Source organism: Amblyraja radiata, chromosome 24, assembly GCF_010909765.2.
Source record: "Amblyraja radiata isolate CabotCenter1 chromosome 24, sAmbRad1.1.pri, whole genome shotgun sequence".
NCBI lineage: Eukaryota > Metazoa > Chordata > Chondrichthyes > Rajiformes > Rajidae > Amblyraja > Amblyraja radiata.
The window spans coordinates 25,436,127-25,449,496 of NC_045979.1; the positions used below are offsets into that span (position 1 = coordinate 25,436,127).

The following is a 13,370-nucleotide window of genomic DNA, read 5'->3' on the forward strand; positions in this document are numbered from 1 at the left end:
ATGATACAAAAGTGGGTAGTTTGGCAGATAGTGAAGATAATAACCTACCTTTCCACCATGATTTTGGTGATCCGTTCTTGCCTCTAAATAGCTTGATATGAAATGTTATTTGGTAATATGTGTATTAGAGCAAACAAACTAATTAAGAGCAGGAATAGGCAAAGCTTGGCCATAGCTAATCTCAGTTCAGCATTCCTGTCTGTGTTGTAACCTTCTGTCCATTTTGCTATTCAAGCATCAACCTACCTTTGCCTTGATATTCAGATACGCCTTTCAGTGCCCTTTGAGATACAAATTTTTGCCTTGTCTAAAGTCGGTGATCCCTTATTTTTAAACAGTGACTCCTAGTTCTAGCTTCTCCCACATGAGGTATTGTCCTCTCCACGCCACTTGGGCAAAATCCCTGGGGATTTTTCAATTGTAAATTTCAATTGAGTCCTTAATTAATTTTTTCAAATCTGACAAAAAGATCAAACTCTGAAACACTTTTAATGTGACTGAACAATAACACTGCATGTGGAGGGAGGGTGGATGTGGACAGAGGTGCAAACCATGAGACAGAGTAAAACATTTTTAATTCTGGTTAACAACTTCAACATCATGGCCAAGACTTAAAGAGCAAAACCTTTACTGCTATGATAAGTTGAAGGCATCTTTAAAATCAAGCAGAACTTTGAGATTATAACGATAAACTGAGTTTGTTGCTGCAACATCACAGAAGTATTAATAGAATGGTTTCTGAGGGTTTGTGTTCACCAGATGAGATCACATTAGCATGGATTGTAGAGACTTCCGCACAGTGGCCATCTCCTGCTGTTGCTGCATGTTAGAGCAAAGATTTTTTTACAATGGATTTTAAATTGCATCCAAAAGCTATTAAACTACATTTTATCTTAAATAGAGCACGATTAATTCATTATCAAGTAAATTAACTGCTGGCACAGCGGCAGAGTTGCTGCCTTACAGCGAATGCAGCGCCGGAGACCCGGGTTTGATCCCGACTACAGGTGCTGTCTGTACTGAGTTTGTACGTTCGCCCTGTGACCTGCGTGGGCTTTCTCCAAGATCTTCGATTTCCACCCACACTCCAAAGACGTACAGGTTTGTAGCTTAATTGGCTTGGTAAATGTAAAAATTGTCTCTAGTGTGTGTTGGATAATGTTAATATGCAGGGATCACTGGTCTGCACACACCCGGTGGGCCGAAGGGCCTGTTCCCGCGCTGTATCTCTAAACTAACTAAACTGGATGTTGCTACAGCATTTTAAATGGATGCATGGAGTTTGTATGTTTTCCCTGCGACATAGGTTCCCGCCTACATCCTGAAGGTGTATAAATTAGCTAATGTAAATGCCCCTACTATATACATAAATGGGAGAAGTTTGGGCAAATTGATGGAATGTGAGAGAATAAAATACAAGGAAAAGTAGTGGAGGTAGGTAGGATTGCTCTGGGCTGGCATAGTCTTTGTCCAAAGTCGCCTCGTACTGGTTTTCTGAATAAGATCTTGCTTTCTGGCTAAAAAATCTGCCTTTCAGTCTTGGACCTTAAATCTGGCTCAAACACAACAATCCCGAAAGAAAGAAGCTGGGCTATTATCTTTTTTCTAGATTAATTTTAATGATCTGAATTGGTTTTGTGTTTCTGTTCAGACCTTTAAAAAATAATAATTTTACTAAATGTTTGTTAATGTCAAAGTTGTTTATAAACATTGGCTGTGTAGAGACCACACCAGAATAAGTGGCATGGATCAAATCTAATAATCTGGGGCAACTGAAGATCTGTTGCATCCAACCAGGCTCATATCCAACTGACAAATACTCTTTCAGGACAACTCGCTCTGATTTCAGGATTGATTCTTTTGCTCACCAATTTCAGCCAGCAAGAATTGTTCACATATATTATGAGGTTCATTGCCTCACTATAATATGCATAGCCTTCTCAAATTACCAGCAGCAGAGCTACTTACGACGGCGCATATTAAGAATGGCTTAAATCAGTTAGAAATCTGTAGACATTACAAAGACAATAATAGAAAAGGGCACATTGCTAACTTTTAGGTCAGAATTGGATGAATAACTGGAGGGGGAAAACTTGGATGCAACGGGAAGGAACGGAGAAGTGTATATTTGGACATGCTAATCCACCAGGAGCTACACAGAATGAGCCTGCTGGCTGCCTCCTACGCTCTTTCACTCCAGATTTGTTGTTCATGCGAATATTGACAGGTGTGCACTATATAATAGTGCACTCAATAATCCACAAGCATCTTGACATCAAAGAATGTTATACTACTTACAGTATCCATTAAAATCCTTTTCTGAAAAAGGGCCATCTCCTTGCGAAGCTCGCTCTGCACAGCCGACTGCTGCTCTGTGTGACTCTTCTCCAAATCCTCTAAATTCTGGAAATAATATTAAATTCATTATAATTTCATCTACACACTTGCAAAGTATAATGTGAGAGCCGTTGAGAGTGGAGTAGATGATTCAGGGGACAGACAATGCAGGAAACAGATGTTCTGGAGCAGTTGACTCAGAACAAGCAGCACACAAAGCTAGACACAGAGCAATTAATCCTACACAGAACAGACTGTGTCTGGAAGAGATGACATGCCCAGCACATGGTGCGTAATGCTGAAGGTGCACAAACATGCAAAGCAGAGAGGACACAATGGCTGGTACAGGTGACGCAAAACAAGATGGTGGGGTACAGATCTTACCAGAATCTGGTGATGCAGGTAAGAGAAGAAAGGAGAAAAAGAGAAATATTTCTGTTTAGGGAAAGACATAATTACAGTGTTTAGATAGGTTATTCTTGTGGGATTGTCCAGTGAGGCTATATGGGTAGAAAGAAATAGGAAGGGAATGATAACAGTGATGGGATCGCTGTTATTCTAGGCCTCCCAAAACTCAGCAAATTCAACTTCAACTTCCGTTGTATTGACTGGATCATCCAAAGTGTAAGGAACTTGGGCAGGGTGGAGTTTGTTAAATGTGACACAGAAAGCCTCCTTAATCAATACATGGAGGACCCTATTAGAGAGGGGACAACACTGGACATTGTCTTAGCGAACAAGGTAAGGCAAGTGACAGAAGTGTCTGGATGAGCATTCTAGGACCAACCACCATCATTCTATTTGTTTTAAAGTAGTAATGGAGAAGGATAATACTGGCCCACAAGTTAAGGTATAAACTGGGGCAAGACTGATTTTGATAGCACATGGCAGGAACTTGCAGATAGGGTTGATATGGCAAGTCTGTATTCAGGTAAAAGTACAGCTGGCAAGTGGGAGGCTTTCAAAAGTAAGATAGCAATATTACAAGGGCAGACGCTCAGTTAAAGTGAACGGCAAGGCTGGTAAGCTTAGGGAAGCCTGGTTAACGAGAGATGTTGAGTGGTCAGGAACAAGGAGAGATACATTTGACTCGGGCAATTATGATCATGCAAATCCCTCCACGAGTATATGAAGTGTAGAGTACATTTAAGAAAATAATCAGGAGAGTAAAAAGGGGACATGAAATGGAACTGGCAGGCAAAGTAAAGGAAAATCCCAAGAGATTCGACAGGTATATTACGAGTAAAAGGGGGTTATGGAAAGAAGAGTTTCCCTTAATGATAGGTTTTGCTGTCTTTGTGTTGAAACACAAGAGATGGGGAAATATTAAATGAATACTGTTTTTACTGTGGAGAAGATCATTAAGGTGCATAAATCCCCAGAGCCTGAGCAGGTACCTCCTCGGACTTTGTGGGAAGCTAAGGAGAAAATTGTGGAGGCCCTTGCAGGGATACTTGCATCATCATTAGCATCAAGTAAAATTCCAGAAGACTGGAGGGCAGCTATTGTATTATTTTTTTTTAAGAACGACAGTAACGACATGACAGGGAACCACAGGCCGGTGAGCCTAGCGTCAGTGGTGGGTGAGTTGTTGGAGGGGATTCTTAGAGGCAGGATCTACCAGCATTTTGATAGGCACAGACTGATTATGAATGGTCAGCATAGCTTTGTGCGTGGGAAATCATGTTATGAATCTGATAGAGATCACCAAGAAAATAGATCAGGCCAAGGCAGTGGGAGATGTATTTATGGACGTCAGCAAGGCCTTTGACAAGGTCTGCATGGTAAGCTTGTCTGAAGGTTAGATCACATGGAATCCAATGTATCAAAGGTATTTTATTGGTATCAATGTGAGCCAGCTGATAGTTGCACATCCAATTATACATTTGGATGGCAATGTAGTCCTGCTCTACTAGTGCTGAACAATGTAGTCCAGCACTGGCAGAGCCCTGGAGAATGTTGCAGACCATATATATGGGAGTACAGGTCATAGTTGGAGAGAGAGAGAGTCATAGAGAATGATAGTGTGGAAACAGGCGCTTCGGCCCAACTCGCCCACACCGACCAACAATGTCCCAGCTACCCTAGTCCCACTTGCCTGCGCTTGGTCCATAACCCTCCAAAACTGTCCAACTGTTTCTTAAACGATTGGATAGTCCCAGCCTCAACTATCTCCTCTGGCAGCTTGTTCCATACACCCACCACCCTCTCTGTGGAAAAAGTTACCATTTAGATTCCTATTAAATCTTTTCCCCTTCACATTGAACCTCTGGTCCTCGATTCACCTACTCTGGGTAAAAGACTGTGCATCTACCCAATCTATTCCTCTCATGAATTTGTATACCTCTATAAGATCTACCCTCATCCTCCTATGCTCCATGGAATAGAGACCCAGCCCACTTAACCTCTCCCAATAGCTCACACCGTCTAGTCCTGGCAACATTCTCGTAAATATGTATCCTCGTAAATATAAAGGTGTATGGTTCCCTGAAAATGGTGAGTCAGGTAGACTGTGAGGTCATAAGGTCTAATGTGATTGTAGGATTAGGCCATTCGGCCCATCAAGTCTACTCCACCATTCAATCATGGCTGATCTATCTCACCCTCCTAACCCCATTCTCCTGCATTCTCCCCATAACCTATGACACATGTGAAGAATGTGTTTGTCATCGGGAAAGGTATTGAGAATGAAAGTTGGGATACAAGGATGCAGCTTCTTCTTGCGTATGGCGTGCACAGCCTAAAGTTGCAGGACAACTTGTTCTATTTGATCTTATTTGATTGTGCACGTCAGGTTGATTGCATTAATCGAAAACAGGGCGGACCACGTGAAGGTTGCAATCTCCCACCCCAAGGATGCAACTGTACAAGTCGTTTGCGAGACCGTACTGCGAGCAGTTCTTGTCGTTCATCTATAGAAAGGATATCATTAAGTTGAAAAGGATATCATTAAGTACATAAGAGATTCACCAGAATGTTAACGGACTTGTGGATTTGAGTTATAGGGAGAAATTAGATAGACTGTGACTTTCTTCTTTTGAGCATAGGAGGCTGAGGTGTGACCTTATTGAGCTGTACAAGATCATAAGGAGCATGGATAAATTGAATACTCACTGTCGTTGGAAATAAAGGAGATATTTCATGGTGACAAAATGCAGAGAGCATTTTACAAAGGTGACAGTGTATGGAGCTGATGATGTGTGGAGCACACACTGCTCAGTTCAGATGATGTGTGGAGATATTGCCAAAATAAATTGAGAGAGTAAACAGTAGCCCAGACATTGGATAGCACATTGCCTATTTTTATAGCACAGCATGATTTAATTTTGATTTTACGTGGTGGTACTGATCTACTGATCATTTCACGGTGAAATGGTAACAAATTATAGTTGTAGTGGACCCTATCAATTGTGCTTCACAACTGTGCACTGAGCCTTTTCCTGGCATCAAGCACATACCAGCCGCGACAAGCTATGACCCTGTCGGTGACAAATGAAGACAACTGAAGACTTCTCTTGACGCCGGTACTGTCACCGGTTGACGTAGGATGACGTAGGTTGTCCCTAATGGAAATTACCGAGGTCATCATCCGGCGACAACCAACGTCACCTGGTGTCATCCTGGCGACAACCTACGACATGAGAAGACAGGCAAAGTCAAGCCCACTGTCGCCGAAAGGTTTTGAGCATTTCAAAATCCAGTGGCGACATGAAAAAACGTCACGACACTTGAGAGGCAACTCACGACAATACAAGCGTCACCCAGCGACCATGTGGCGACCCCGATCCTGAGGGCCATGAAGCTGCGAAAACCAAGCAAAATAGGAGGTACTGTTCCTCCAACTTGCACTGGACACTCTGACAATGGAGGAGGCCCAGGACAGAAAGGTCAGTGTGGGAATGGGAGGGGGAGTTAAAAATGTTTGGCAAACAGGAGATCTGGTAGGTTTAGGCGGACTTAGCTGAGGTGTTCAGCGAAACGATCGCCGAGCCAATATATAGGAGTCCACACCTGGAATAGCGGATACAGTAGATGAGGTTGGAGGAGGTGCAAGTGAACTTCTGCTTCACCTGAAAAGACTGTCAGGGTCCTAGGACGGAGTTGAGGGGGGAGGCATAGGGACAGGGACAATACCTGGGGAGGGGGTGGTTTGGGTGGGAAGGAACGAGTTGAACGGGGAGAAGGTGAGGACTAGGGGTACTCTGTCCTTGTTACGACTGGGGGGAGGAGGAACAAGAGCGGATGATGAATTAGGGGGACTCTAGCTCTTGCTCCCCCTCCTCCCAGTCGTAACAGGGACAGTCCCCCTAGTCCTCACCTTCCACCCCATCAGCTGACGCATACAGCACATAATCCTCCAACATTTTCGCCATCTCCAACGGGATCCCACCACTAGCCACATCTTCCCATTTCCGCCCTTTCCGCAGAGAGTGTTCCCTCCCCAACTACCTGGTCAACTTGTCCCTTCCCACCCAAACCATCCCCTTCCCAGGTACTTTATCCTGCAACCGCAGGAGATGCACCTATATATCAGCGAGACCAAATGCAGGCTCGGCGATTGTTTCATGACTATCTACGCTCAGTCCGTCTATACCTACCTGATCTCCCGGTTGTTAAACACTTTAACTCCCCCTCCCATTCCCACACTGATCTTTCTGTCCTGAGCCACCTCCATTGTCAGAGTGAGGCCCAGCGCAAATTGGAGGAACAGCACCTCTAATTATGCTTGGGAAGCTTGCACCCCAGCGGTATGAACATTGACTTCTCTGACTTCAATTAACCCTTGCTTTCCCTCTTTCCATCCCTCCCCCTTCCCAGTTCTCAGAACAGTCTTACTGTCTCCGACTACATTTTATCTGCTTGATTTGTCCTTACCTTCACCCAACTAACAATGATCTATTCCACATCTTTCTTGATCTCCATTCTCTTTGCCCTGTTTTCACACCTTCACACTTCCTTATCTATGTATCTCCCTCCCCCCTGATGTCAATCTGAAGAAAGGTCTCGACCCAAAACGTCACCCATCCCTTCTCTCCAGAGCTGCTGCCTGTCCATTTGAGTTACCCCCACTTACATGAAATGGTCGTTTCAGAGCACATAATAGGGTATAGCAGATGAAGTCTCAAGGTAAAGTATTACAAGTCAGACACTTCCAAACTATTGGATCTGTTCAATATAGATTCATACTTCTTGTACATTGTCAACATATCCTGTCACTCTCAATTCATATGACATTTCTCATTGATATGCCTCTCATGTACGTCTCTCCCTCAGTTTTGGACATGATAAATATTGTTTGAGCAGTATAGGCAAGGGATAGGGATCATGAGGTTATATTCAACTTCGGGTGGGTTTAAACTAAAAAGTAGGGTGGTGGGTGGGGGTGGAGTCAAAAAGGTGAAAGCGTATCCGTGCAGCTAACAGGGAAGAATGTAGGAAAGGTCACGTTTAAACTAACAGGGCAGGGGGATGGGACCCAAAGCAAGGAGACAGAGGGCCATAGGAGGACAGAAGCAAAAGCTAGAAGGGAGAGAAGAAAGACTAACCTTAAAGCTTTGAGCCTTAATGCGAGGAGCATTCAAATAAGGTGGATGAATTAATTACGCAGTTCGTAGTTAAGGGATATCATATAGTTGGAATTAAGGAGACATGGCTCCAGGGTGACCAAGACTAGGAGCTAAACATGCAGGGGTATTCTATATTCAGGAAGGATAGACAGAAAGGAAGGTGGGGTGGCATTGTTGGTTAAAGAGGAGATTAATACAATACAAGGAGAGACATTAGCTTGGATGCTGTAGAATTGGTATGGGTAGAACTGCGAAATAGCCAAGGGCAGAAAACGCTTGTTGGAGTTGTATACAGACCAGTAGGGAGGTTGGGGATAGCATCAAACAGGAAATTAGGGATGCGTGTAGCGGTTATCATGGGTGACTTTAATCTACATATATATTTGATCAACCAAATTGGTAACAGTGCTGAGGAAGAGGATTTCCTGAAATCTATGGGATGGGTTTTTAAACCAATATATAGAGGAACCGACTAGAGGGCAGGTCATCCTTGACTGGGTATTGTGTAATGAGGAAGGATTAGTTAGTAATCTTGTTGTGCAAGGCCCCTTGGGCAACAGTGACCATAATATGGTGGAATTCTGCATTAGGATGGAGAGTGACATGGTTAATTCAGAGACTCGGGTCCTGAACTTGAATCAAGTTGACAAGGGAAGTCAAGGATAGTGTTAAATCCAAGGAAGAGTCATATAAATTGGCCGGAAGAAGCTGCAAACCAGAGGACTGAGAGAAATTTAGAACTCAACAGAGGAGGACAAAGGGGTGAATATAAAAACTGACTGTAAACGTTTTTTTTAGGTAAGTAAAGAGGAAAAGATTAGTGAAGACGAATGTAGGTCCCTTACAGTCAGAGACAGGTGAATTTATAATGGGAAACAAGGAAATGGCAGAACACTTAAACGGCTATTTTGGTTCTGTCTTCACTAAGGAAGACACAAACAATACCCGGAAATATTAGGGGACCGAGGATCTAGTGGGAGGGTGAAACTAAAGGGAATCCACATTAGTCAGAAAATTATGTTAGATAAACTGTTGGAACTGAAGGCAGATAAATCCCCAGGGCCTGATGGTCAGCATCCCAAAGTACTCAAGGAGGTGGCTCTAGAAATCGTGGCTGCATTGGTGACCGTTTTCCAATGTTCTCTCGACTCTGGATCAGTTCCTGTGGACTAGAAGGTAGCCAATCTAACCCCACTTTTTAAAAAAGAAGAGAAAACGGGGAATTATAGACCAGTTAGCCTTTCATCAGTAGTGGGGAAGATGCTGGAGTTGATTATTAAAGATGTTATAGCAGCGCATTTGGAAAGCAGGGATTGGTCAAAGTCAGCATGGATTTATGAAAGGGAAATCATGCTTGACTAATCTTTTGGAATTTTTTGAGGATGTAACAAGTAGAATGGATAAGGGAGAGCCAGTGGATGTGGTGTATCTGGACTTTCAAAAAGCCTTTGGCAAGGTCCTACACAAGAAATTAGTGTGCAAAATTATAGCACATGGTATTGGGGGTAGGGTATTGACATGGATCGAGAATTGGTTGGCAGCAAAGAGTAGGAATTAACAGGTCCTTTTCAGAATGGCAGGCAGTGACTAGTAGGATGCCGCAAGGCTCGGTGCCGGGACCCCAGTTGTTTACAATATATATTAACGATTTAGACGAGAGAATTAAATGTAACATCTCTAAATTTATGGATGACACAAAGCTGGGTGGCAGTGTGAGCTGCGAGGAGGATGCTATGAGGCTGCAGGGTGACTTGGATAGGTTTGGTGAGTGGACAGAAGCATGACAGATGCAGTATAATGTGGATAAATGTGAGGTTATCCACTTTGGTGGCAAAACAGGAAGGCAGATTATTATCTGAATAGTGTCAGATTAGGAGAAGGGGAGGTGCAACGAGACCTGGGAAATTATAATGGCTGCATTAAAGTAAGCATGCAGGTACAGCAGGCAGTGAAGAAAGCTAATAGCATGTTGGCCTTCATTGTGAGAGGATTTAGTTTAGGAGCAAGGATGTCCTACTGCAGTTGTACAGGGCCCTGGTGAGACCACACCTGGAGTATTGTGTGCAATTTTGGTCTCCTAATTTGAGGAAGGACATTATTGCTATTGAGGGAGTGCAGCGTAGGTTCACCAGGTTATGGCGGGACTTACGTATGATGAAAGTATGGATCGACTGGGCTTGCATTCGCTGGAATTTAGACAGATGAGAGGGGATCTTATAGAAACATATAAAATTCTTAGAGGATTGGACAGGGTAGATGCAGGAAAAATGTTCCCGATGTTGGGGGGAAGTCCAGAACCAGGGGGGTCATAACTTAAGAATAAGTGGTAGGCTGAGATGAGGAAAAACTTTTTCACCCAGAGAGTTGTGAATCTGTGGAGTTCTCTGCCACATAAGGCTGTGGAGGCCAATTCACTTGATGTTTTCAAGAGAGTTAGATTTAGCTTTTTGGGCTGAGGGAATCAAGGGATATGGGGAAAAAGCTGGAACGGGGTACTGATTTTGGATGATCAGCCATGATCATATTGAATGGTGGTGCTGGCTTGAAGGGACGAATGGCCTACTCCAACACCCATTTTCCATGTTCTAACTTCCCTTTAAGGATCTTGTGCAATTATTGCCAGATTGTGACAGATATGGCATGTCTCACTATTTTGTAATCATGTATTCCGAAGCAGTGTGGCTGCAATTCATCTGGGTAAAGAATCACTTCTCCAGCCATTAAAAGGCTTAGCTCCAATTCACATACTATCATTGTCATTAACAATATCTCTAGGTGCTGAATAGAAGCGTGCAGCAAAGACAGAATCTGCCACACCAGTGAGATTTATTTCTGCACTATTAAGATATATTTGCTCTAATTAAGAACACAATTTCCCAATACTGGTGATTTAGGATACATTACAATAGGGTCAAACCATAACACCTTTCAGTAATGTTACATATCCTAATGCCTTTCCCATTTGACAACGTTGCAGGTGGGTTTTGATTTCTTAGTGCTTTGTCACAACATCTCCAGCACAAATATGATCTGGCTGCTGGAAAGCTGCTCATTTTCCCTTTGTATAGATGACCTTGATGATTCCAGCTCTTGGTGGCTGGTTTCAGCCTACTGTTCAAGGCCAATGAAGGAACAGTCAGGGAATGCTGGTTGCAGTACAGCTATGCACATGCTGCTTGAGAGGTGAAATGCTGTCATCATTGTCCTGAATGTACATATCAGATGACTTCAGGGAACTGGGTGAACATTAGTACAAACATAAAGTGGCATTCTGATTGCAGTACCAATCACAGAGGAGATAAACCATGAGCTAACAATCTTAGAGTGGACAAAGCATGGAGTGGGCAAAGCAAGGCAATCTTAATGTGGATGATCATAGAATGGACTATCTTTGAGTGGACACTGCATGCAGCAAGTACAAAATGGGGTAAACAATAAGACTGACAATCTTAAATCAGACACAGCAAGGAGCAACCAATCAACAAACGCACAATCTTAGAGTGGAGAAAGGAAGACAATCTAAGAGTATATGAGCTTAGAGCAAAAAATGGAGCAGACTGTACTCAGAATAGGTGATACATAGAAACATAGAACATAGAAAATAGGTGCAGGAGTAGGCCATTCGGCCCTTCGAGCCTGCACCGCCATTCAATATGATCATGGCTGATCATCCAACTCAGTATCGTGTACCTGCCTTCTCTCCATACCCCCTGATCCATTTAGCCACAAGGGCCACATCTAACTCCCTCTTAAATATAGCTAATGAACTGGCCTCAACTACCTTCTGTGCCAGAGAATTCCAGAGATTCACCGCTCTCTGTGTGGTACAGAGTATTAGACTATTTGTGAACTTCTAATATTTATAGTGTTTCCTTTCATTCCTGTGCAGAGGGGAGCTTTGTATTATTATTTTCACAATATCAACAGTTCTTGGAGCAGTGCCATTTTATCAGGCATGACTGCTCAAGCTGTGCGTCAGCCATAGATCAGTCGGTAATATACTTGATCTGAGTCAGAAGATTGTGGGTTCAAGTTCCACTCCATACTTGAACAAATAACTCTTGGCTCACACACCCAGTGCACACCCAGTGCAGCAATGAGGTAATATTATACAACCAGAGACACAAGTTATCATTTGATAATTTAGAAAATGTATTTTTGATTCCAAAGTCTAAATATCAGTATGAATAGCAATGGTCCATACTAATCTTTGTATAACTCTTATCTAGCTTTTCCACTGTGAATTTTCCATTGTGATTGTATTCCATGACTCTGCATTCACTGACATCTTTCTGTTTCTGTTAGGAGGTGCCAAAAGAAAAGTATTTTGAAAATCAAAAGTACATCTATTGAATTACTATTGTCAACCTCTCAATGGAGCAAAGGTGCTTTGTCGCATGTACCTAGGTCCAGTGAAATTCCTTTGTTGCATACAGTTTAGTAAAAATCTTACTATACCTAAGTACAATCATAACTAAGTATAAGAGTATAAGAATAGTAGATTACACTGATGTAGTACACAAGATTTGCCACTCTTTTGTACTGCCTCTTTATTTCTGGTGTAATCTTGTACCCTTTCAAGTTCAGAGCTGTTAAAAAGGTGAGAGTCTTAGTTTGGCCATAAAGGCCTATTATTGTTTATTGTCATATGAATTTTTACGTCAATTTATTCTCAACTATTTTCTCTCCATCTAAACCCTTTCCAGTAGCAACAGCAAACCTCCCTGGAAGGATGGAGATGTTCTGATGCAAAGTTTCAACCTGAAACATCAATCATCACTTTGTCCCCACAGGTGTTTCCTGGCCCACTGAATTGCTTCAGCAGTTTGTTTTTTGCTCTAAATTCCATCACATGAGGTATCTTGTGTCTGATTGCAAAAACATTGACTCCCTTCCACCTCAGGTGTAATCTGTCTTTCTTGTACAGGTCCCACCTATCACAGAAATAATCCCAATGATCCAAGAACCTGGTCGACGTTTCAACCCAAAGCATTCCCTTCAAGTCATTCCCTTCCATTCACAGATATTACTCAACCGACTGTATTTCTCCAGCCGTGTTTTGTCTCTATTGATCCAAGAACCTAAAGCTCACCCTCTTGCACCAGCTTTTTAGCCATCTTCCTGTTCATGTCATAGGAGCAGAAGTAGGCCATTTGGCCCTTCGAGTCTACTCCGCCATTCAATCATGGCTGATCTATCTTTCCCTTGCAACCCATAACTCTTGACACTGTCCCATTTCTATCCTGACCAGCACGTGGTACAGGGAGTAATCCTGAGATTACGATCGGAGAGGTCCTACTATCCTTTGCTTTCTGCTTACTTCCCAATTTTCCCCCCACATTTTTCCCTCTATATCCCTTCCAATATTGAATGAATGAATAAGTTTAATGGCCAAGTATTCACATACAAGGAATTTTCCTTGGTGCTCGGCCCTCAAGTGACAACATGACATACAGTGACAGTTAG

At 42.8% G+C, this 13,370-nt stretch overlaps 1 protein-coding gene across 2 annotated transcripts in view; it reads right to left on the reverse strand.

Moving 5' to 3' along the window:
* Positions 1-558: 558 nt before the first annotated feature.
* The window catches only part of sycp3 (synaptonemal complex protein 3), a 63,141-nt gene continuing 50,329 nt past the window's right edge, over positions 559-13,370 (reverse strand). For both annotated transcript variants that reach the window (XM_033042675.1, XM_033042676.1), the window contains 2 exons: positions 2,299-2,403; positions 559-819 (listed from right to left, as the gene is read on the reverse strand). In XM_033042675.1, coding sequence (XP_032898566.1) covers positions 766-819; positions 2,299-2,403 — 159 coding nt within the window. In that variant the 3' untranslated portion in view covers positions 559-765. The remainder of the gene's footprint in view (positions 820-2,298; positions 2,404-13,370) is intronic.